The sequence below is a fragment of the Diadema antillarum genome, unplaced genomic scaffold (assembly GCF_040938485.1).
Source record: "Diadema antillarum isolate AM-2024a unplaced genomic scaffold, OU_Dant_1.0 seq00000173_RagTag, whole genome shotgun sequence".
Taxonomy (NCBI): domain Eukaryota; kingdom Metazoa; phylum Echinodermata; class Echinoidea; order Diadematoida; family Diadematidae; genus Diadema; species Diadema antillarum.
Genome location: NW_027271242.1, coordinates 104,890 through 130,949, shown reverse-complemented (window position 1 = coordinate 130,949; position 26,060 = coordinate 104,890). Strand labels below are relative to the sequence as shown.

The 26,060-nt window shown below is 37.9% G+C and overlaps 1 protein-coding gene across 1 annotated transcript in view; it reads left to right on the top strand.

Annotated features, from left to right (window-relative positions):
* The window catches only part of LOC139728337 (receptor-type tyrosine-protein phosphatase eta-like), a 79,720-nt gene that overhangs the window by 45,118 nt on the left and 8,542 nt on the right, over positions 1 to 26,060 (top strand). Inside the window, exons 20-23 of the mRNA XM_071639282.1 lie at positions 19,849 to 19,916; positions 20,394 to 20,517; positions 22,720 to 22,833; positions 24,386 to 24,467. Of these exons, the coding sequence (XP_071495383.1) occupies positions 19,849 to 19,916; positions 20,394 to 20,517; positions 22,720 to 22,833; positions 24,386 to 24,467 (388 nt within the window). The remainder of the gene's footprint in view (positions 1 to 19,848; positions 19,917 to 20,393; positions 20,518 to 22,719; positions 22,834 to 24,385; positions 24,468 to 26,060) is intronic.

The following is a 26,060-nucleotide window of genomic DNA, read 5'->3' as shown; positions in this document are numbered from 1 at the left end:
TTAGGATATGAATAACACCTCGGAACAGAAAACCTGTTTAATAATCTCATGGTGTCCACCTATTCTACGACTTCAGTCCACTCTCAGTGACAACCGGGAAACTCAACAACTTTATAAAAGCAAAATATACACAAAACATACGCATTCTATCCAACATTTTCGTGACTTTTAGTTACTGTGTTGTGTCATATACAGGTTTGTACATTCTTCCCCATCATCTTGATCTATGGAGTTGCAAGTTTTTTGTGTGTGTTTGTGTGTGTGTGTGTGTGTGTGTGTGTGCCTTTTTTTTTTGGAGTGAGTCATTCCAAAAACAAAAATCTCTCCTTTTCTCCTGCAGCCTTGCAGTGAATCTATGTAGACTATGAATAGTGAAATAAATGTCGTCTTGATCCACATCGTATTTTTCCCCACCGTCATGCTTCTACATCAATAATTCTCAAGACTCCAAGCTACAGTATCATGACGCTGAAATTATTTCAATCAGTATTTCCTTTGAACAACACCAAAGTCAATCATACGCGTTTTAAAACACCCAATGTCAAAAAGCAATTTCAAGTCCATACCAGCTGTCGAACTATCATTCGACCTTGAATATCAACACGGCAGTTTAAACATCCACAGCCACATCACGCACGCATGTATTGATACACACCATAGAACGCGGTTACCTGTCGTTTTCTTTTTATCGCTCTTTTATACTGTTATATGGCAAAGCGGCTGTACTTTGTGTAAAATTATGTACGAAATCATTACAAAAGTATAAAGATATACTACTAGTGTAGAAAATGAACAACAACAACAACATACATGCATGGGACGTGATGGATGAAGACACTAATTTCACCTTGTAAACATTTACACATGGAAACCAGGTTATACTACCGGTATATAGTATATATATATATATATATATATATATATATATATATATATATATATATATATTATATATATATATTGTTTTGTTTGTTTGTTTGTTTGCTTGTTTTTGCTGCTGCATGCATGGTATCTCCTAAAATTTGAATCCGACTCTTTCGGTCAGCTAGCGAACTGATGTATATTGTGTGACTATTAAAGACTGTTAAATTGGACATGTCAAGTATTAAATAATTTATTAATCTCTTTATTTATTCATTCATTTATTCAATGTACTTATATATTTATTCATTTATTCATTCATTTATCTATTTATTTATTAAACTATTCATTAACATATTCATTTAGTTAGTTAGTCATTCAAACGTTTATCTAGGAAGAAAGAATATATTAGCAGCTGTTTTCATCGAAGTCCTATGTGAACATATTTTGGGCAGTCAGAGACTACAGCCAAAAGATAGTGATAGAGAAGTCTGCCGCCAAACGATTGGGAAAGCTCGATCCAAGAGTGCAAAGGGCTGCTGGAAAATGATCAAAAGGGCTGCGAGATTATGACTGAAAAGGCCGCAGCCAAACCCACCAAAGGGCCGCGGGAAGAGCGCCAACGGGAAGAGAATGTAATGCCAACAAAACGCCTATAGAATTCGGCGTATACAGAGTTGGTGGTACAGGGAATAGATTTCAGACACCCCGACCTGTCCATAGTGAGATCCCCGATCCCATTGTTATGTCCGGAGAAGATGGACACTTCCGCGACGGGCACCGTGAATCAATCATCACCCATTATCTTTCCCAAAACAAACCTTTGTTGTGATAGCAACGGAGGCTGAAACTGCGTGATTGGTCAGCTCCGTGGTGCATTTCCAGCAACATGCATATTAGTTCACAACCTCTATTTATTATAGAAGTAAGCTCAATAAATACCCGAAAAAAGTTTCTTCTCCTCGGAATGACGAATGACAGGTATAAACTCTAGATAGCCCCGAAGATCAAATTCGTTGCAGGTATATTTGATAATCACAGGCCTGCGAAAGGCCGGAAAATATTACGTCGCTGATGTATTAAAATGTAAAAAACAAAAAACAAAACAAACAAACAAACAAACAAACAAACAAACAAACAAACACGCATGAATTGCATGTGAAGAACACATACACCAAAATGGTCGCGGAAAGAATGACGGCAATAGAATACAAACTTTCCAAAACATCTTTCTTCCTGAGGGACAGGTGTGTGCATATGTTGCGTGTGTGTGTTTGTGTGTGTTTGTTTGTGTAAGAGCTGACTTGTTTGTCATTTATACTATTAAAAAGTAATTAGTTGAACGTCCATATGCATTGATATTGATATGCATACTGCAATCTCAATGACATCAAGCTGTTTTTGTTAAATATATACATATATATATAATATACATATATGTACCATGTGTGTGTGTGTGTGTGTGTGTGTATTTACTGGCGGTTTGTCTCTCATTAGGTATGCATTGTAGCCCTGTGTATAGTTTTGTATGATCTAAGATTCCATGATTATTTTTTTTCTCCTCCATGATCGCTCTATGACTTTTTATAATTAGTATCTCTCGAAATCTTTCCCACTGTCTAACTTTTTTATTCCCCGTCATGCTTCGATGTGATAAACTCCCAAGTTTCCAAACGACAGGTGTAATGTCGCGGAAGTGATTTCAATCAGTGTTTTCTTTAAATCCAGGAAGAAAGAATATTAGCAGCTGTTTTCATTGAAGTCATGTATGAAGTTTGGACAGTCAGAGACTGCAGCCAATAGATAGTGATCGAGAAGGCTAGAGCCAAACGATTGGGAAAGCTCGATCCAAGAGTGGAAAGGGCTGCTACAAAATGATCAAAAGGGCTGCGAGATTATGACTGAAAAGGCAGCAGCCAAACCCACCAAAAGGCCACGGGAAGAGCGCCGTGGGGTATAGAATGTAATCCCAACCAAACGCCTATAGAATTCGGCATAATACAAAGTGGGTGGTACAGGTACAATAGATTTCAGACACCCCAACCTGTCCATAGTGAGATCTCCGATCCCATTGTTATGTCCGGAGAAGATGGCTGATCTTGGAATTATGAACACAGTCATTGCATACAACTTGGAAGGAAGGTATTCCTGACATGCTCTCATACAAAGATCCCCTTTCTCTTCATTTCCACAAAGTCAAATTGGATGATATTTCCTTTATCGTGTATAAAGATGGGGGTAATAGTTATAGTTTTGTTCCTTAAAATTGATTTTGGATTGATTCACTACTTTTACACAATTATTGCGGAAGGTCCGATTGTATTTCTTTTTCTGGGGAGAGACATACGGTCGAACTTTGTTTATCTCAAGTAAGATGATATTTTAATGGCTATTCTCGAGGGTAACTGACCATCGTCTGATAGTATCATAACAGTTCAGGGAAAAACCACCCTTATCATACCATGAAGACTTCCTAGACTCTGACAGCAGAGCGCCGAAGGTTACTCTATTTTGTTTATTTTTTTCGCATGACTCAACGTATTCAATACCACTTCCATATCGAGCTACAGCCTTGTCCATTTATAAGCAAATGCCGAATTGCTCTCTATCAATTGATAGGTTTCATCGGCAGACAACATGGGTGGGGGGGGGGGGAGGGAGAACAACAGTTGAGAAGTGTTCATGGTAGATTTTATAATGGCTATAATCAATAATCAATGTACATGTATGAGTCTCATTGGTCCAGTTTTGTCTGTTTTGCTGTAATAAGCGAAAATGCAAGTGCTGCACAGTGTGCGTATTTGCTGAATTTGCTTGGAATAAGTTCGTCTTCATGTGATTGCGAGCATTTCTCCGCTTCGATTTATTTCTCATGATTATGTGTATTGTATTGTACGGGGATGGTAAAAAAAAAGAACTGTACGCATCCATATCTCCCTATGAGTGAATGAGTTTGGAAATAATTAGAAGCAAGTCGTCCAAACGTGAGATTTTAGCTTTGTATTTAACAACGGCATGGATTTGAAAGTCCACGAAAAAGACAGGCTGTACCAAGTGGTAGCACAGCAGCCTGTAACTCTGAGATTGGCGATGACATGGCGTAATGAGACGTGCATACACCATGCCATACAAGAAGCTGCTCCAGTGGAATGCAAAAAAAAAAAACACAAACAAACAAACAAATCAGGGAGGAGTCACCTCTCTGCACCGATGCATAAATGGAGATCATACACATGCACACATATTCAAGCATAAATTTATATGCGATAACCAGGTGCATGTGCTATATTAGAATATCTTACCCTATTTTACCCTTTCTATTACTTTTTCTGTGCTCATTCAGGCTTAATGCAAGAATTAAACGTTTAAAAGGAATGACACCTTAATTCATGTTTCCCACTGATAATCGCATTATCAGTACAAGCCACATGTAATCCACGGACTGATTGTCAGACGATTGAAAGTGCAAGTTCAATTTGTCTTACAAATGTGAATATTAATAATATTTACATTAGAACCGTTTGTCACTGTCCATCGCTTCCTTCGCACTTCACAGTGAGACATATAAGCCGAAGTACTTTATTTCTTTTCGTGTCATTGTTCGTACTTGCCTGTATGCATTGAGACAGCATGTTTTTGCAAACGACTGAAAGAATTAACGCTTGATGAGGTAATACATTACCTGTAATAATACAGTGAAGTCAATGAATGACGCAATGAATGGTTGTGATCTCTCAATGAATACAGTAATTAAGACCACTGGTTTTCGTTTCCAATTGAGTATGCTAAAAGTTATCTATGTCACATGTGTATATATATAATCATACATATATAGATATTTGGTGATTCTATCCTTCTATGAAGAGTGCTCGATATCCTGAAAGGAAGAGCTTTAGACATACTTATACGGATGAACCTGTTGTCAACCGAGTGAACTTGTTCCAATACTTCTATATATAAATATATATATATAGTTGAGACAATGTAGATAACAGAAGATGTCGCATGAAACCGGCAGAGTTGTGAAGCTTTCGACCGTGGTCTTCCTCAGCTTTAATATCTGCTAAGCAGACGTTTGCGTTGCCTGGATGTCTTGTGGCTGTCCTGGACATCCAGGCAACGCAAACGTCTGCTTAGCAGACATTAAAGCTGAGGAAGACCACGGTCGAAAGCTTCACAACTCTGCCGGTTTCATGCGGCATCTTCTGTTATCTACATTGTCTCAACTATAATTTCACTTAAGATGACAGAGGCGTGCGGTAGGAATATCAGCATCATCACACTAAATATATATATATAATATAATAATAATATATATATATATATATACATATATATATATATATATATATATATATATAAGTTAACGAATCAGTAGAAGAAGAACGCCGTAAAAAAAAAAAAAAAATTAATCCTAGATCTTGAAGATCTTAAAAAAGGAGCATAGCTCTCAAATACTGAAAGGCAAGGTCACACTCTTCATCAGTGCCCATGGTGTGACAAAAGATTTTAATCAAACCCGTTTCTGAAACAGACATGAAAACACGTCTGATCATGGGCAAATATATATATATATATATATATATATATATATATATATATATATATATTATAATGTGAGAAATAGTTCCCTGGGTCCCGAACGTACGCGGTGCCGCATTGTTGGATGCATATAGTTGAAAGAAATTGAACTGAGGCGGGACGTTGCTCTCATATATATATATATATATATATATGTGTGTGTGTGTGTGTGTGTGTGTGTGTGTGTGTGTGTAGGTGTAAATGACACAGAGAAAGGTGAATGTTTGAAAGTAAGAACATGTATACAATTATAGTTCGCACCATTGCGCATGAATTCTAATTCAGAAAGAAAAGCTTACTATAGTTATGCGAGATTCAACAGGGGTCGAATAAGCTAATGATATCCACTCTAACCTCGTCCAAACAAACAAACAAACAAACATATACACTGACGAGAACACACACACAGACAAAATTCTGCCTGTAATTGAAAAAAAAAAAATCTGCCTTGTTCTGTACATTGAAAGACGAACGATAATAAAACATGCATGTAGAGTTACCACTTGTAAATCATGGTACAAAATTGAAGTAGGCCTTCGAGTGGTACATCTGTACTGTATTATGTATTGCATGTAAAACTATTACAATCTTTCAGCTTAATTGGTATTTCTCCTGAAGTGCTGAAGCGCCGTATAATTACATACCGTCTTCATTTGTAATAGCCCTAATTCATTTTCACGAAGTCATGAATTGCACAATGTAGCTACAGTAGGAAAAGATTGTATGTGTTAAGTCGACGTGTCGTGTGACATGCTGTAAAGGCCGTTTTGAATACTTGTTCACGCCATCACGCGTGAACGCCTTCTCTGCTGTTTCTATTGAAAACAGATTGAAAGTAGCATTTTATCAACTTAATACGCTATCCACCACCTTGGATCTAAAATGACAACATGTAATATATTCAGGTCTACCAAAAATCAATTTCTCTTTCCCCCCCCCCCCCCTCTCTCTCTCTCTCTCTCTCTCTCTCGTCACTGTAATGATGTAATGACGAGTTCTACCAAAAAGTTGCGTGAGTGGTAATCTCGGTGCTTTCAATACATTGACACGTTTGTACCCAATTGCTTGCCATCCCGTATTGTTCCGTATCGAGACAAAAGGTAGTGATGGATGATCAGGTGCTGTTGCTGATTTGCAAGGCATGAATCAGCTATTGAATAGGCTGCACGCGTATTTTGCAAAGTTTAATAGCATACTTAGAAATCAGTGGCAGATAATAAACTGAGGCTACGCCTTTCGCAAAGATAGGAGGAAAGGCTTCAAGGAAAAAATGCCTGTATAGGGAACTGTTTCTCTGAGATCAACGACGTGCCCATAATGAACTACACAACTTCGTCAAGAAAGGAAAAATTACAAAAGCTGGGTGTCAATTATAATTATGCTTGGTTTTCAGCTGAATTCCAAACAAATGAAAGATGATATGCACAACTTGGGCAGTAACTTCTTATGTGTGAAATATGCGTCATCACTTTTTAGTCTTTGAGAACTATGTCACAAAGAAAGTACAATATACCGCGAAGTCAAGACGAAAATGTGAATTTGTAGCAAAATTTATCCAAAGTATTTGCGGCGATGGAAAGGTTAAAGAAAATCATAATGAAATGAAGGAATGTCAGGACAATACAGAAACTTTATCGAAGGCAAGTAAACATGAAACAAATTATACTTCGAGAGTGTAATGATATATCAAAGAATCACAAGCATTGAACATGTCTTAACGATTATCTTGTCAGTTTTACAGGGCCGGCGCAGCAGTGGGGGCCGTGGGGGCTCGGGCCCCCACACTTTTTGTGCACCATACAAAGGAATACATAAGGTGTCATCACTTTGTTAGCTCATGAAACCCGGAAGTGGGCCCCCACACTTTTGAAAACACTGCGCCGTTCCTGTTTTATACACCCCACATTATCACACAACCTGACACGGGCATACGAGGTTGCATTTGCCCTGAATAGAAGTGTATTCCACAAGATTCCAACGTTTTTCTTCAAGGTATTCATTCGTTCATTCCTTAATAACTGACATTGTATCGACCTCTTTCCAGGAAGAGGTGATTCTACTTCTTGTGTGTGTATGTGTGTGTGTGTGTGTGTGTGTGTGTGTGTGAGTGCGTGTGCTCTTTGTAGTTTTGCTAGCTGAGTAACAATTTTTTTTAAGTGAAGTTTCCTCAGTCCTCTGCATTTTCGTGTTCGTGACATCTTTCCCCAATTTTAATAGTCAAAACAATGGTCTTGATCAGGATGTTGATTTTTAACAACCATCATTTTCTATTAAAAATGGATAACTTTTCAATGAATTGTTCGCTTTTTCGCAAGCTCCATAAACTGGTCTGCTTTTCAACATTCACGTTAGACACACAGGGAAAAGCGCATGACGTTGCTGTCGGTAGAGGTGTAGCTATAGGTTTTTAATATCTACTTTACCCTTGCAGTAATATTAACATTACCTGTTTTATCATTTATTTTTTTTTAGTGGTTCACCTCCATACGGGCAGCTGTCTTTCCAATCCGCTTTTATAGCAAAGAGAGTTAAGAATGACACATGATGATAACGGTATGTAAAATAACAAGCATGAAACATTATCTAAACATGAAATTGTCATTCCAAATCAATATTTGATCGTGAAATTCTTTCAGTGCTTTTAGACGAAAAGAAAAGCACAATAACATACTTTTTTTTTCTTCGATTACGCATAAAAAATTCATTTTTGTTTCTTTTTTTCGACAGAACAAAACTTTCTCCTTTAAGAAAATTTAATTCATTGATACGGCGATCATTCATATCTTTCTCGATCTGTGATATCATTAGACTTTGAAAAAAAAAGTTTTAAAGAAATTGTCTCCATTTCAACGGTAAATGTAGTTTTGATCCACATTGTATTTACGATAAAACAGATACTACATTTCTCTTTCTGTCTGTCTGTGTATTTCTGTCTGTCTCTCCCTACGTCCCCCTTCCTGTCTTTAAACCTTTTATCCCCTATAAAACAATCCCGTATTATACGAACATAACCCTACGGGGAGGGGGTAGCACTACATCACGTACTCCTCATGTATTAAAACAAAAACACGTCTCGATTTCGTGCAAGAGCACTGGACTTGTAAAATCATCATACGCATCCGTTTGTATTTCGCCACTGACTCCCTTTGTTGCTCGTATTTTTTTTTAATCTCGTTTGATGTATCAGTATGGGATTAATTACTATCATACAATTATACAATCTAACAATTATATAGAGGATACATAGAAATTAAACCTCCAAATGACAGGTATAAACTCTAGGTAGTCCCGAAGATCAAATTCTTCGCAGGTATATTTGATAATCACAGGCCTACGAAACGCCGGAAGATATTACGTTTCTGATATATTAAAAAGAAAAAAGACAGAATAAACACGCATGCATTGCATGTGAAGAACACAAACACCAAAATGGTCGCGGAAAGAATGATGGGAATAGAATACAAACTTTCCAAAACATCTTTCTTCTTGAGGGACAGGTCTGTGGATATGTTGCATGTGTGTGTGCGTGTTGTGTGTGTGTTTGTGTAAGAGTTGACTTGTTTGTCATTTATACTATTAAAAAGTAATTAGTTGAACGTCCATGTGTATTGATATTGATATGCATACTGCAATCTCAATGACATCAAGCTGTTTTTGTTAAATATATAATATATATATGTATATATATATCATATGTGTGTGTGTGTGTGTGTGTGTGTGTGTGTGTGTGTTTACTGGCGGTTTGTCTCTCATTAGGTATGCATTGTAGCCCAGTGTATAGTTTTGTTTGATCTAAGATTCCGTGATTATTTTTTCTCCTTCATGATCGCTCTATGACTTTTTATAATTAGTATCTCTCGAAATCTTTCCCACTGTCTAACTTTTTTATTCCCCGTCATGCTTCGATGTGATAAACTCCCAAGTTTCCAAACTACATGTGTAATGTCGCGGAAATGATTTCAATCTGTGTTTTCTTTAAATCCAGGAAGAACGAATATATTAGCAGCTGTTTCCATCGAAGTCCTGTATGAAGTTTCGGCAGCCAGAGACTGCAGCCAAAAGATAGTGATCTAGAAGGCTAGAGCCAAACGATTGGGAAAGCTCGATCAAAGAGTGGAAAGGGCTGCTGCGAAATGACAAAAAGGGCTGCGAGATTATGACTGAAAAGGCCGCAGCCAAACCCACCAAAGGGCCGCGGGAAGAGCGCAATGGGGTATAGAATGTAATGCCAACCAAATGCCTATAGAATTCGGCATATGCAAAATAGGTGGTACAGGTACAATAGATTTCAGACACCCCGACCTGTCCATAGTAAAATCTCCGATCCCATTGTTATGTCCGGAGAAGATGGACACTTCCGCGATGGGCACCGTGAATCGATCATTAGCCATTGTCTTTCTCAAATCAAACCTTTGTTGTGATAGCAACGGAGGCTGAAGCACTGCGTGATTGGTCAGCTCCGTGGTGCATTTCCAGCAACATGCAGATTAGTTCACAACCTCTATTTAGAAGCATTAAAGCTCAATAAATACCCGAAAAAGTTTCTTCTCCTCTGTAGTTTAACATATCATCATGGATAGCAACACTTCAAGCGACAGCGATAGTTTTCATCTGCATCTCAGCGATTCTGAAGCATCTTCGGATGACGAGCAGTCGGGACTCGTTCAAGGTCGGGAACTGCATGACTCTGGATTCTGTGCAGAAGAAGACCTTTCCAGTGATGCTGACAGTTTTCCAGAAGATCGAAGCCGAAATCAAGTTGAAGACGAAGAAGATGGTCATCGAGCGACGGTGTCTTCCCTGGCTGCTGAAATCAAAGCACTCCGTCAACAAGTGGACTCACAGCAACGACTCCTCAAAGAACTTCACGCTGTAGTCATCGCAAAGTCCCGAACGGCGCAGAGAAACGTCGTAGAAGAATTGCAGGGCAACAACACGAGCGTGAGGATCGGTGATGATGAGCACGGCATTGTGGTCAACAGAAAGAGATTCCTGCATGTGCTTGCAAGAGCAAAGTGCGGTCAATCTCTTCTGTTGAAGACAATGAGCTTGGTCTACGAAGGCGATGAGTTGGCCGGTTTCAGCTTCAACGGTGATCGCACTGTTGACCCACCGCTTTCTGCCCTCATCGATGACCAGCGTTTCAGGGCTATCAGCAGCCAAGTGGCAAAGTCATATCCCAGATATGACAGTCCTCGCGAAATCCGCATTTTGCGAGACGCGGTGAACGGCAAATGTCGTAAAATCCGTCGAAAGAGGAGGATTTCAACGGCGTGAATTCGCCCTTCTCTATCGAACCCAAACGGCTCTTTTCAGAGCCATCATATGATCAAGAAAGAATAATAGTCCTATATGTAACAAGTGCAAATAGAATGCACATAGAACGCTCTCACACATGTTATGTATATATAGACGCACCCCCACGCAAAAACATATATTGATTCCATATGTATGTGTATATACATATAGTACATAGTATATATATATGTAATCATGCAACACGCAACTAAAAAAACAGCACATACTAAAACAGACAGCACATCACATAAAAAAGATAACAGAGTCTTAATAGTGAGAGAGAGTGAGAAATGGTGTATAAGGGTGCACTGTATGTATTCTGCATCTGAGTTCAATGTATATTCATTAAATTCTGATTACGAATACTCATATCACTTTGTTGGTATCAAAGGCTCTTAAGATCCACTTCGATGATCAACGTTAATCCCTTTCAGCGATCTCATCGCTAAAAACTGTGGTCATCATGTAATAAGCTGTCTAGCTATGTCTCTACTTTCTATATAACTATAATATATCAATTTATCAATCGGTCTTACTTTGTTTACTCATTCACGAGACGTTTGTTATTTGTTGTTTCATACATAGCAATTACGGTATGGAAAAGATAGTAATAAAAAAAAAAGTAGTGATAGATAGTGGTAGTAGTTGTTGTAACAGTATAGGCCTAAGCAGTATGTGTTGCATAATAATAAAAATAATAATAATAATAATAATAATAATAATAATAATAATAATTAATAATAATAATAATTATAATAATAATAATAATAATAATAATAATTATAATAATAATAATATATCAATTTAGAAAGCGCAAAACCTATAGACATATATTCTTCTGCGCTGCAAAAGCTTCTGATGTGCATGATAATAACGAGCAGTTAAATGAAAAGATGTGTTTTGAGTCGTGATTTAAAGATTGCTACTGTTGGGGATTTCCGGACTTCTAATGGTAGATCATTCCAGAGTTTGGGAGCTGCATAGGCAAATGCTCTGTCTCCCAATGTTACTTTTGTTTTACATGTTGGAATCTGTAAAAGGAGAGTGTCCTTAGAACTGAGCAAATCATGAGTATGTCGATGAGATTTAAACACTAATAATTCGGATATGTAACTGGGGGCTTGACCGATAAGTGGCTTATACACAATCAACAAGATCTTAAACAATATTCGTTTACGAATGGGAAGCCAGTGTAAATCTTTCAGAAGAGGAGTAATCCTTGAAAACCTAGGTTTGTTACAAATAAGCCTTGCACAGGAGTTTTGGACTCGCTGCAGGCTCCCAACTTGAGAATCAGGGAGTCCATATAATAATCCATTACAATAATCCATTTTACTAACAATACATGCTTGGACAATCATTTTCATACTGTTCTCATCAAAATATTTCCTGATACGTCTAAGGTTATAAATCATATGGTATGATGATTTACACACATTTGTGATGTGTGCTTCCCTGTTCAGATGCGTGTCAAAACACACTCCAAGATTCCTAACAATGGAAGATGACTTTATGACAGAACTTCTAACCCATATCCCATCAAAAGAAAGTTTGGATATTTGCTTTGTTGTGCCAATCAATGACAGTTCAGTCTTACTGTCATTTAGCATGAGTTTGTTTAGCAGCATCCATTCACGTACATAATTGACACATATTTCCATGTGAGTGACGTTTTGCTGCTGAGCATGTGCGTCAGGTGTGAACGACAAATACATATGTGTGTCATCTGCGTAGCAGCGACAAGATACACCAGGAAACTTAAAGTACAAAGTAGTCGTGAAGAAGGGATGAGAACATGTATTGCAATTTGTAGGTGTATATGACACAGAGAAAGGTGAATCGCAGCTATGAGGAATATCTTTTACGCGGTTCCTTTCCATTGATTTTCTTTGAAAGTAAGAATTACATGCATACAATTATAGTTCCCACCAATGCGCATGAATTTTAATTGAGAAAGAATAGCTAACTATAGTTTATGCGAGACTCAACAGGGGTCGAATAAGCTGATGATGTCCACTCTAACCTCGTCCAAACAAACAAACAAAAAAACATACACTGACGACAACACACAAAGAGACGAAATCCTGCCTGTAATTGAAAACAAAAGAAAAATCTGCCTTGTTCTGTACACTGAAAGACGATAAGTACTAAAACATGCATGTAAAGGTAGCACTTGTAAATGATGGTACAAATTGAAGTAGGCCTTCGAGTGGTAATATGTATTACATATAAAGGTATTACAATCTTTCAGCTTAATTGTTATTTCTCCTGAATTGCTGAAGCTCCGTATGATTACATACTGTCTTCATTTGTAATAGCCCTAATTCATTTTCACGAAGTCATGATTGGCACGACGTACAGCTATTAAAATTAGTATGAAAAGATTGTATTAGAAGCCGTGCAGTGTGACATGCTGTTCCTAAGCCGTTTTGTTCACGCCATCATGCGTGAACGCCTTCTCTGCTGTTTTATATTGAAAACAGATTGAAAGTAGCATTTTATCACCTTAATTGTTACGCTAATTTCCACCACCATGGATCTAAATGACGAGATGTGATATATTCAGTTCTACCAAAATCGATTTTTTTTCTCTCTCCCTCTCGTCACTGTAATGATGTAATGACGAGTTCTACCAAAAGGTTGCGTGAGTGGTAATCTTGGTGCTTTCAATACATTGACACTTTTGTACCCAATCGCTTGCCATGGCGTATTGTTCCGTATCGAGACAAAAGGTATTGATGGAAGATTACGTGTTGTTGCTGATTTGAAAGGCGTTGATCAGCTGTAAGGAAGTTTTCGCTACACGAAGGACAGACCGAGAGTACGCGGAAGCAATCAACTGTGAAAGTACCCGTACTCGGACTCCCGTCACCATAGCAGTTTCGCTTTCCTGTACAGGACGAGGCGTGGGGACAAGATCGCTGATTGGCTTGCTGGCTGACTGGCTCACTCATGCCCAGCGTCGGGACCGAACGCTATTTTGGCTGAATCCCGCGCACCAGTGTTCCCCACGGGACGTTTCTCGGATTTGATCATGCGCAGATGCAAATTTGCACATGGTATGCTCAAATCCCGGCCGCGTCGTGCTTGCGAAAACTCCCTATTGAATAGGCGGCACGTATCTTTGCAAAGTGTAATAGCATAGTTAGAAATCAGTAGCGGATAATGAATAGAAGGGTACGCCTTTTTCAAAGCCAGGAGAAAGGGCTTCAAGAAAAAAATTGTCTGTATTGTGGACATGTTTCTCTGAGATCAACGACGTGCCCATAATGAACTACACAACTTCGCCAAACAAGAGAAATTACGAAAGCTGGATGTCAATATAATGGTTGGTTTTCAGTTGAGTTCAAAACAAATGAAAAATAATATGCATACCATGGGCAGTATCTTCTAATGCGTCATCACTTTTTAACCGTTGAGAAATATGTCACCAAGAAAGTACAATGTACAAGTCAAGACGAAAATGTGGATTTGTAGCAAAATTTATCCTAAGTATTCACAGGATAAAAAAATGAAATGAACGAATGTCAAGACAATACAGAAACTTTAACGAATGCAAGTAAACATGAAACAAATTATACTTCGAGAGTGTAACGATATATCAAAGAATCACAAGCAATAAACACGTCATAACGATTATCTGGTCACTTAAATACACCCCACATAATCACACAATCTGACAAGGGCAGACGAGGTTGTATTTGGCCTGGGGAAGGGATTATGATAAAAGTGTAATTCATAAGATTCCAATGTTTTTCTTCAAAATATTCATTCATCCATTCCTTTGTAACTGACCTACGTTGTGTCGACCTCTTTTCAGGAAGAGGCGATTCTATTTCTTGTTTGCTTATGTTTGTTTGTGTGTGTGTGTGTGTGTGTGTGTGTGTTTGTGCGTGTGTGCGTGTGTGTGTGAGTGCATGTGCTCTTTTTCGTTTTGTTAGCAGAGTAACAAATTGTGACGTTCCCTCAATCCTCTGCCTTTTCGTGTTCGTGACATCTTTCCCCAATTGAGTCAAAACAATATTCTTGATCAGCATATTTATCTTTATGTAAACCATTATTTTCTGTTGAAAATGGATAACTTTTGAACGAATTGTTCGCTTTTTGTCAAGGTTTAAAAATGGTCTGCTTTTCTACAGTCACTGCAGTCATAGGTAACCATGGTGTCTGTAATAGCTGGAGTACAAATTTTGGAGGAACGGCTAGAATGAACTGACGGATTGACATTCCATGGGACCATATAAAAAACAAAAATTTAATGCAATTTAGCAGGTCACCAAATCAACAGCTGCAGAATGGATGAAGTTGGATATTTATGACTGGATTGAAGGCAGCAACATGAATTTACAGAACGTCATTTTCTGTTTAGAGTATAAGAATTAAAGTTATTACTTGTCTGTTTTTCTACCAGTTTGAGGTGGTCACATTTCTATTTCGTTGAGTTATTCAGGACAGTTACAAAGAAAGCTACAAATCTCTCGAGATCTAGGACAACAAATTAGAATAGGCTATTGGGATACGAAAATAATTGCGTTTTTGCCTTTGTTCTGGAGGAGCTGGAGAGGGTGTAGAGGAGAGCAATGAATTGCTTCGGCCTTTTGTGGGATGTGTGGCCGGCTTGGAAGGGGGATAAAGTCATCAGTGAGATGACTCTGCGTTTTCACCGGAGGAATGTTAGTGTTGTATTAGTTTAATAATAGTTAAAGACACTCTTGTGTAGAGGGCGTGGTAATCTATTGCAGACTGAAGGAATTGCGATTGTGTCGACTGATAAGGTATCCGGTTAGACTTTTGCACTCTAGATACTTTACAACAAGATACTTTATTACTTTAGATGTGTATGTGTGTGTGTGTGTGTGCCCGCGCGCTTGGGTAACTGCAAATTGATAAATCTTTTTTGTTTCATTATTTTGTGTGAGGTTTTCAGGGATATTGCCCCATGTGCCCCAAACACACACACACACACACACACACACACACACACGCATTGTAACAAGTTATAATGAAAAACATGTTATGTTATGTTATGTTAATAACAAGTACAGTATGATACTATTTAAAGGCAACCTATTAAAGCTCATCCAGCGTTAATTCTTTCAGTCGTTTGGATGGCGGCAGTATCAAAAATAGATTACAAACCGTAGGGCCCCCCCCCAAACAAAAAATACAAAGTCACCTTCCGCAACGATAAAAGACAGGGAATCAATCCAAATACAATATCAGGGTATGAAACTTTAACTCATTTATTGAACTTACTTCTCTATAGAGGTTGTGAACTAATCTGCGTGTTCCTGGAAATGCAACACGGAGCTGACCATCAATCACGCAGTTTCAGCCTCCGTTGCTATCACAACAAAGGTTTGTTTTTGGAAAGACAATGAACAATGATCGACTCACGGTGCCCATCGCGGAAGTGTCCATCTTCTCCGGACACAACAATGGGATCGGAGATCTCACTATGGACAGGTCGGGGTGTCTGAAATCTATTGTACCTGTACCACCTATTTTGTATATGCCGAATTCTATAGGCATTTGGTTGGCAGTACATTCTATACCCTATTACGCTCTTCCCGCGGCCCTTTGGTGGGTTTGGCTGCGGCCTTTTCAGTCATAATCTCGCAGCCCTTTTGATCATTTTGCAGCAGCCCTTTCCACTCTTTGATCGAGCTTTCCCAATCGTTTGGCTCTAGCCTTCTCTATCACTATCTTTTGGCTGCAGCCTCTGACTGCCCGAAATATCATGTTCACATAGGACTTCGATGAAAGCAACTGCTAATATTTTCTTTCTTCCTGGATTAGCGTTTGAATGAATAACTAAATAGATAGATAAATAGATAAATAAATAGATGAACAAATAGATAAGCAAACAAATAAATAAATAGATAAATAAAATAAATAAATAAGCACATAGATTCATGAATTGATAGATACTTGACATGTACATTTTAACATTCTATAATAGTCACGCTATATACATCTGTTCGTTAGCTGACCGAGAGAGTCGGATTCAAATGTCGGTAGATGCTAAGCATGCAGCATAAAATGTACAAACTGTATACCGGTATTATGACTTCGCTGAGACATGCTGGTTTAAATGTGTAAATGTTTGCAAGGCGAAATTAGTGCCTGCATCCGTCACGTCCAATGCAGGTATGTTTGATGTTGTTGTTCATTTTCTACATCCGCAGTATACTTTTATCCTCTTGTAATAATTTCGTACATACATTTCGTACACAAAATACAACCGCTTTGCCATAAAAACGATAAAAAGAAAACGACTGGTAACGCCATTCTATAGTGTGTATCCATACACACGTGCGTGACGAGGATCTATGGATGTTTAATATTAAACTGCCGTGTTGATATTCAAAGTCGAATGATAGTTCGACAGCTGGTATGGATTTGAAATTATCTTCTGACATTGGGTGTTTTAACAGCACAAGATTGACGTTTTTATTGTTGAAAGGAAATATTGATTGAAATAATTTCCGCGATATGATACTTGTAGTTTGGAGTCTTGAGAGTTTATGATAATAGAATTACGATGGTGAAAAAAGGAGTTAGACAGATTGGGAGGATTTCGAGAGATACTGATTATAAAAAGTCATAGCGCGATCATGGAGGAAAAAAATAAATCGTGGAATCTAAGATCATACAAAAACTATACACAGGGCAACAATGCCGGCATACCTAATGAGAGACAAACCGCGAGTAAATACACACACACACACACACACACACACACACACACATATATATATATATATATATATATATATGTATATATATATATATATATATATATATATATATATATATATATAATTATATATATATATATATATATATATATATATATATATATATATATATATATATATATATATATAATTATATATATATATATATATATATATATATATATATATATATATATAATATTACAAAAACAGCTGGATGTCATCAAGATAGCAGTATGCACATCAACTGCCAAGCCTCCTCAGCATCGCTATGCTGGAGAACAATAATAGAAGGACGTTCAACTGATTTGTCTTTAATAGCAAAAAATGACAGACAAGTGAACACAATACACACACAACATATCCACAGGCCTGCATGCATTTGCAATGCACATTCAATTCAATTGTATGCATCCGTTCATCAAAAAAGAAACGTCCGTATAGACATGCAAACAAAAATATGCACGCAATTATATTGAAAAAAGTATAGCAATGAAAGGTCATGGACACGTGTAAAGCAGGGTTTATATCGATGGGGTCCAGTAACAAAATTATAATTATTTTGACACAAATCGAAATCTGTATTTAATACATTTTAAACAGATTTAATAAACATGGAAAATAGACATTCGTGTAGTTTGGAAACTTCAGTTTCATTAATTGACGTGTTATTATACACCATGAATGTGCCTAATAGCAAAAAAAAAACAAAAACAAAAACAAACAAACAAAATACAAAAAAAAACAAACAAACAAACACTCTTCCCGTGCAGGCCCAAACTCCCTGACTTCTATGCGTCATTACTGTCACTACTGGTTGCATGTGTTGTCATACATAAATCACTGATAACAGCAAAAGGAATAAAAATAAAAATAAAGTAACAAACCAACACACAAACACACGCGTGCGTGCACACACACACATACACACATGTTACGACAAATTGATTAAAATTTCGACTGTCAAACCATCATAAAAAGCCCTGATTGAAATATATTCCATGTTTGTGGAAATAAAGATCGAAAATATACATCGTTATTATTTAGAAGATAAGATACACTGTACAAACATTGAAAGCATATTGTTAAATCACATGCTTTAAGTTTCATCTTCCTGATATGGGCCATTTGAACCTGCATTCAGTATGCAAATTGCAGAGGTGAGACGAACCTATGAGGTGACAGCGTTTTATCATTTTCTGTTGTGTGCTACCTACAGGGTTCAGAACTCTAAACTTCACTACTATTTTACAAACACTGTGTGTAGAGTTCTGTGCTCCAGCATACTGTTCAAAGACACTATTAGACGCTGCCACGAGAGGGCGTTGTTCTAAAAAAGTTGTTCGTCACAACAAGGAGTTTGTTATTCATAAAAGGGTTTGCAAAACCCTAGCGGCGTTTTGAAAGAAAAAGCCGGAGAGCGGGCCACTGCGGGAATACGCTTGAGTACCCCGGCGTATTAACGAGCTTTTCAAAGCGCCGCTCAAAGGACCGCTGAACGGCGGCGCCGCTGTTTTCCTGCACAATGTAATCTGCCAAGGCGCCTTAGTAGGGGATATTAGATCAGATGTTGATGTTGTACATGCATCTATGAGTGTTTGTTTGTCATTAACTTTGGTAATTTCTGGTCCACCATGTGCTAACTTCTTTCTGGAGTGTGGGGTGGCCCTGAAAAGGACTGACTCAATCTGAATGACTTGGACCTGATGTAGTTGGTCCTTTTCAGAGCTACCTCATACTCCAGAAAGACTTTGGTGCTTGGTGGACCAGAAATCACCAAAGGTATACCTCTCACCATAGAAACCTTCTGAGAATACTTGTTTGTTATTCTTTATTTTGTGGTGCTTTGAATGATCACCACAATTCTAACCGGTACACTAAGTTTTAAACGTTCTTAGATGTGCAAGTAAAATGGTCATAATCTATGCTTTCACTGGGCAAGTGTATCTTTTGTTTCTTTGGGTGTACTTTGTCAATAGGCCTAATGATTACACAACAACAATTGTTAAAACAGCTCTGGCCAGAAATGTGATGAAATGACTCTGAGAGACTTGTGAAATAAATGAAAGAAGCCATACAATGTTCTATGTTGATGTGAGAGAGTATGTTCCATGAAGTTGAATTTTACAGAATGTATAACAATCTTATAACGGTGAATATTCTTTACCAGGTGTCAAAATATGCTCTCTTTTTGAAGATACACACTTTTTTTATGGTGCCTGATAATGGTTCCTTTAAAAAGAAAAAGAAAAATGCTGCTCTGCCAGTATATAATACAGATATCCTTTGTATAACCTAATAAATTTTGTACAATGAGATTGAAACATCCAGTTAATTGTTGATGTCATTCTTTGTTTCTCCTTCACAGCTATGCCTTCAGGGCTTACAATGGTGCGGGAGCTTCCAATTCAGCGACATTTGGCCCTGTTGCAACGGGTGAGGCTCATCAGGAATGCCTTGATGATTGGAAAATGTAGTAATCTTTGTAGCCAGCAATGGTGGCACCGAGAGCTTAACAATTGATAACTTTTGAAGCGATTGTCCTGTTTTCCTTGAGTTTTCACTGGTGTCTGCTGCTGATATTGCTGCTTTCACTTGATCCACATTCATATTTGGGCTTTGGTTTCCTTTAATATGAACCACTGGGAGGCTGCAGCATTGCCAGCATCCTCTCCCTGTACTTTGTATGTATGCTATGATAATGAAGAATTCTGTTGTTTTGTGAAAAATTGAATCGTTACGTTTCTACAGCTTTCTCTAATATGATGTTTATGAAACTTTCACTGTTCCTTTTTTCTGTTTCTACTCTTTTTGATTAATGACAATGTGGCACAGATTAATGAACATGGTGTAGAGTTTTCATACCAAACTGATTTCCAACATTTTTCGCATGTCTTTCCACGTCGTTGACAGCCAAAGACAATAGCGCTACTGTGATCGGTGTCTCCGTGTCGATGTCCATCCTGGTCATCATGGCCCTCGTCGCTGCTGGGTTTCTGCTGTGGAAGAGAAGGAATGCGCCTCAGCCTGAGCGAAGGTCAGTGCGTGTTCGTTTCCTGGACTAATTGCAACATACATCTGTACAAATGTGTATATGTACCAAGTAACAGGGAATAGTAACCGTAAAGAGTTTGTATATAGATAAGTGCATAGCGTTGTATGTGGCATAAGCTCTTCAGGGGCATGAGGTACGTGCCATATACTGTATGGCAGCTGTGTAAAATAAACCTGTACTTTGCGTCATGATACAATTGCATGACTATGTTTGAACATAAGTGACAGAATGTAAATTGATGTTGTACTCTTTTTTTCCCACAAGATTCAGTTAATGTTTAAAAAACAAAAACAAAGTTAGTAACTGTCTGTGCATAAATTGTGTGTTTTTTGTTTGTGTGTGTATGTGTGTGTGGGGGGGGGGGGGAGGTAATATCAATTGAAGGTTCACATGTGCCAAGTTATTAATAGTCTTGACTTTATGTACATAACCTATTTTTGCAGTTCATGAGTGACATGTCAACTCGCTTTATAGTATGAATTTGAACTTTTATGGTGATTGACTGGAAGATGTTTTGCGCACTTTAGTACACTAAAGGAAATTCAGGAAACATTTCTCCTTTGAAAAAGCAGATTGTAGTTCTGATAATAATTTGGCTCAAGCAGTGAATTTTGTCATGCTTTGTTGCCAGTGTTAGCTCCAAATATTCGAGAAATCAGGGGGGATTACAAATCAGCCAAATTTTAGAATGAAAACTCATCAGCCAAGTAAATACTTATGTGTTGATTGGACTAAAGTACATGTACATCTAAAGTACATGTACATTCAATTGAAAAACACACAGAGGATGACAGTAAAACTATCTTGTTTGTTTACAAAATTTATTCTCTTTTTTTCACACTCATTTGCAAGAATTTTTTTTTGCACTCCCATGCTTGAAAATTAATCGCAAGTGCTTCCAGAAGCTGTGAGATAATGTTTTATTATGCCTCCGCCACGAAGTGGTGCCGGAGGCATTATGTTTTCGGGTTGTCCATCCGTCCATCCGTAATGAATTTTGTGGCAAGTATGACTAAAAAACCTTTTGAGGTGCCCTAATGAAACTTGGCAGGTATGTGTATTAGGGGGTGAAGTTGTGCCTATCAACTTTTGGGTGCACATGCTCAAGGTCAAAGGTCAAAAGGTCAAGGTCAAATACATAAAATTTCACTATTTCCACCATATATCTGCAATGCCTGAAGATATTTTCTTGAAACTTAGTGTATTCGTGTATTACCCAATTAAGATGCTTTGGTGAAAGTTTTGGGTCATGAGGTTAAAGGTCAAAGGTCAAAAGGTCAAGTAAAAATATTAAAACTTCACTTTTTTCTTCGTACCTTGGAAATTGTTCGAGATATCTTCATGGAACATACATGTACTGACTGGCAGTGATTATCTAGACAATTTAGGGTTCATGGGGTCAAGGGTCAAAGGTCAAGGGCAACACTTCAAAATTGTACTTTTTCCCTCATGTTTATGCAATGCCAGCAGGATTATTTTTTTTTACACCTAGTGTATGCATGTATAACCTAATAGAGACTCTCTGGAAAGTTTTTTTTGTTTGTTTTGTTTTTGCTTCAAAGGTCATAAGGTCAAAGATCAAGTGAAAGTGCTGAACTAAGTTTTTCCTCCATATCTCGGAAGTGGCTCAAGTTATCTTTAAACTTTCTACATATTTATGCATATTCTGCCTGACAGTGATTATCTTATGAATTTTAGGGTCAAAGGCCAGATGAAAATGGTAACAATTTACTATTCGATACAGAAATTGCACTTTTTCTCCATACCTTGGAAATTACTCAATGCATAAACGTATGAATTGGTCAAAGTCAAGTTAAAGTCCTTAAATCCCAAATCATACATGCTCTCCTATTCATCCAATTAAACCTAGGTCAAGGAAGGTGAACATTCAACACATTTGTGACAAACTTGTCATTTTAATATTTAGCCAATTTTGTGAAAATGTAATCACACATTGTCCACATGTACTATCTAGACCTATAAGGAGAATCATGCATCATGGCGGAGGCATACCAGTCGCCATAGTGACATTTCTAGTTGTATGTTGGTTTTATCATTTTGTGTACTTTGTTTATCATAAATGAAAAATGTTTTGAAAAATTTTATTCCAAGAGTCTGGTCTGTAGACTCTTATACATATCAATAGTGCTCTAAATGTGAATTCTCAACTTCTCTCATTGTCAGACTGAGTGGCGAAGACAACGATGGGTTTATTCAAAACCAGGAAGAGACTCACTTTATGGCACCCAGGATAGCTCGGAAACCTGGCAGCTCCATGCACAAGAAGAGTTATTCCAAGTAAGTTATGCCACAATCAAGTTGCAACTGTAGTCAGACATCTATTATACAGCCATTTCAGGAATGGTGCCCATCAGGGTAGGCAATTCGGCCAGATATGGGAGAAACAATGTTTATGTATGAATACAAGTACACGTAGGCTGCCAACCCAGTGGTACATCCAGCTATGAAGGTAGTGTTTGCAGCATGAGTGGTATCATTTATGCGAGCCTACATAAATCATATTCATGGAATTTAAACATTTTGCTGTGAAATTCATAATATGCATCTGTAGGGAATATCACAGGTAACTTGCATGAGCTTTGTGAGGGTTTCCTTGTTTGAAATCACTTTTTTTTTTGCCTTCACCAGTTGGAGGCGTCGGGATTTTAAAGAAGTCTGGATAATCAAGGGTCATATAATCAAGGTCGGACTGTAGTGGCACTTGTGTGCTGTTTGAAGGATGGTTCTGTTGATTGGTAGATAATAGATTTTATCAATTTGCTGGACGATTTGAGGTGCACTGTGTGTAGTAGTTCTAATGGGAAATGTCGAGCGATGCTGATGTAGTGAGATCTCAAATAAATGTGCAGAACGTTCCCATACAGATTACAGGTTGACTCTCAATGAGAAAAAAAAGGTTACTTGTTTGGCATGTTAAGCTCTCCAAGTGTTCTGTTCAGTTCTTCAGACAACACATCCTGCAAACCAGACATGCAGGGCACCATTTCAAGTTGTCAGTCTCTGACAATTGCCATGATTGTAGTAACCGTGGCAAGCTTCTCAGCCAATCAAAACCAAGGATTTTGCTGAAATTGGTAGAGACTGACAACTTGCCAGGGCTGACAACTTTCTGGAAACGGTGCCCAGGTGTGTTTAAAGGACAAGTTCACCTTCATAAACATAAGGACTGAGAAAATGCAACAATATTAGTAGAACACATCAGTGAAAGTTTGAGGAAAATTGGACAATCGATGCAGAAGTTATGAATTTTTTAAAATTTTGTGTTGGAACCGCTGGATGAGGAGACTACTACAGCTTGTGAGTCATATGCGTACAACAGTATAAAGAAAATGTAAAAGAAAATTCAACTATATTTTCACTTTTTTCGCATAGTAAAAGAGCACTTGACTTGCCTCTTTCTAAAGGCAGGGGGAATAATATTACCCATAACATTTGTCGGTAACAAATCAGGGGAATGTGTACTTTTTTCAAAAGATGGAATTTTGTGAAATTCTCTTTATGTTTTCCTTATATTGTTGTACGCATGTGACATCTAAGTTATTCATACACTGCAGTAGTATTCTCATCCAGCGGGTACTGCACAGAAACTTCAAAAATTCATAACTTTTGAATGGATTGTCTGATTTTCCTCAAACTTTCAATGATGTGTTCTACTAATATTGCTACATTCTCTCAATCCTTATGTTTATGAAGGTGAACTTGTCCTTTAACTTTGTCCACATAAGCCCAAGAGAATCGGCTTAACTGACGAAAGTTGGCCAAATTAAGTTACGTCTTGCGGTAATGATGAATCATATTCTATCCGACATTTGTCTTTGTCTTCTACCAGGCCGATTCTGCTGAATAACTTTGAGTCGCACTACAATCGGATGAAGGCTGACTCGGAGTACAGATTCACCGAAGAATACGAGGTACGAAAACCAGTCATCAACCCCATGCATCACAATCACAAAATTGCAGTGATCCCAGTATTTTGAGGCTACACTTAAAATGTAGCCATACATGACTTGTCTATAATTGTCAATATTCAAAGGCAGTCAGGCCTGCCTTTAATGGCCACTCATGCATGGAAGGCAGCCGTTGTAGGCAGATGGTCACTGTTGCCGAGCTTGCAGTCAAATTGATTTTGCTGCATGATATCAGTATTCTGTAGTATGCATCACACATATGTGTATCATCAATACATTTTCATCAAAAGATCATAGGATGATACTGATCATTGAATCTCAGAAATACATGCATACAAAACGTGATGATAATAGTAATGATAAATATTGGATTCTTTTGCTCTCAATAGCTCAGCGAACCCTGAGAAAGGCTGTAATGTCTGTGGTTGCTGTATCTAAGGCCCATGAGAGACAAATTGGGAGACTGATGGTTCTGAAATTGCTAAATTAATTCATGGTCAAACCATTTACTTTCACGATAACCTGCACTTCATAACACATCAATATGGATTATTAGGGGGGGGGGGGGGGGTGTTGCTATATCACACCCCCTTTTTTATGACTCCGCCACGAAGTGTCGCCGGAGGCATTATGTTTTCAGGTTGTCTGTCCGTCCGTCCGTCCGTCTGTCTGTCCGTCCGTCTGTCCGTCCGTCCGTAATCAATTTTGTGGACAGCGTATCTAAAAAACTGTTAGAGATATCCTCATGAAACTTGGCATGTATATGTATGAGTAGGCGAAGTTGTACCTATCAACTTTTGGGCGCACATGCTCAAGGTCAAAGGTCAAAAGGTCAAGGTCAAATGCTCAAAATTTCACTATTTCCCCTATATCTATGCAATGCCTGGAGGTATTTTCTTGAATCTTGGTGTATACATGAACTACCAAATAAAGATTCCCAGAGAGAGCCTTGGGTCATGAGGTCAAATGTCAAGGGTCAAAGGTCAAGTGAAAACGTTAAATTTTCACTTTTTTCTCCATACCTCACAAATATTTCAATGTACATCTTCATGGAATTTAGTATACATGCATGTACTGATTGGCAGTGATCATGTAGGGAATTTAGGGGACATGGGTCAAAGGTTAAGGTCAATTCATCAAAATGTCATTATTTCTATCTTCTCTATGCAATGCCTGCAGGATTTTTTTCTTGAAACTTAGTGTATGCATGTATTATCCAATACAGATTCTCTTGGAAGTTTTTGCCAAAAGGTCAAAGGTCAAGTGAAAGTGTTAAATTTCACTTCTTCTTCAAACTTATAAGAGGGTCAAAAGTTGGGTACAAATCCTCAAATCCCCAAATACTTGCCCTCGTTTAGACAGTATAGCCATTCATCCAAATAAACCTAGTTCAAGGAAAGTGACCACTCAATGCATTTGTGACAAACTTGTCATTTTAACATTTTGCCAGTTATGTGAAACTGTCATCACACATTGTCAAGACATTGTGCTATAGACCTATTCGGAGAACCATGCATTATGGCGGAGGCATGCCAGTCACCATAGCGACATTTCTAGTTTAATCATATTCTCTTATACAATGTATGTTGATTCTGG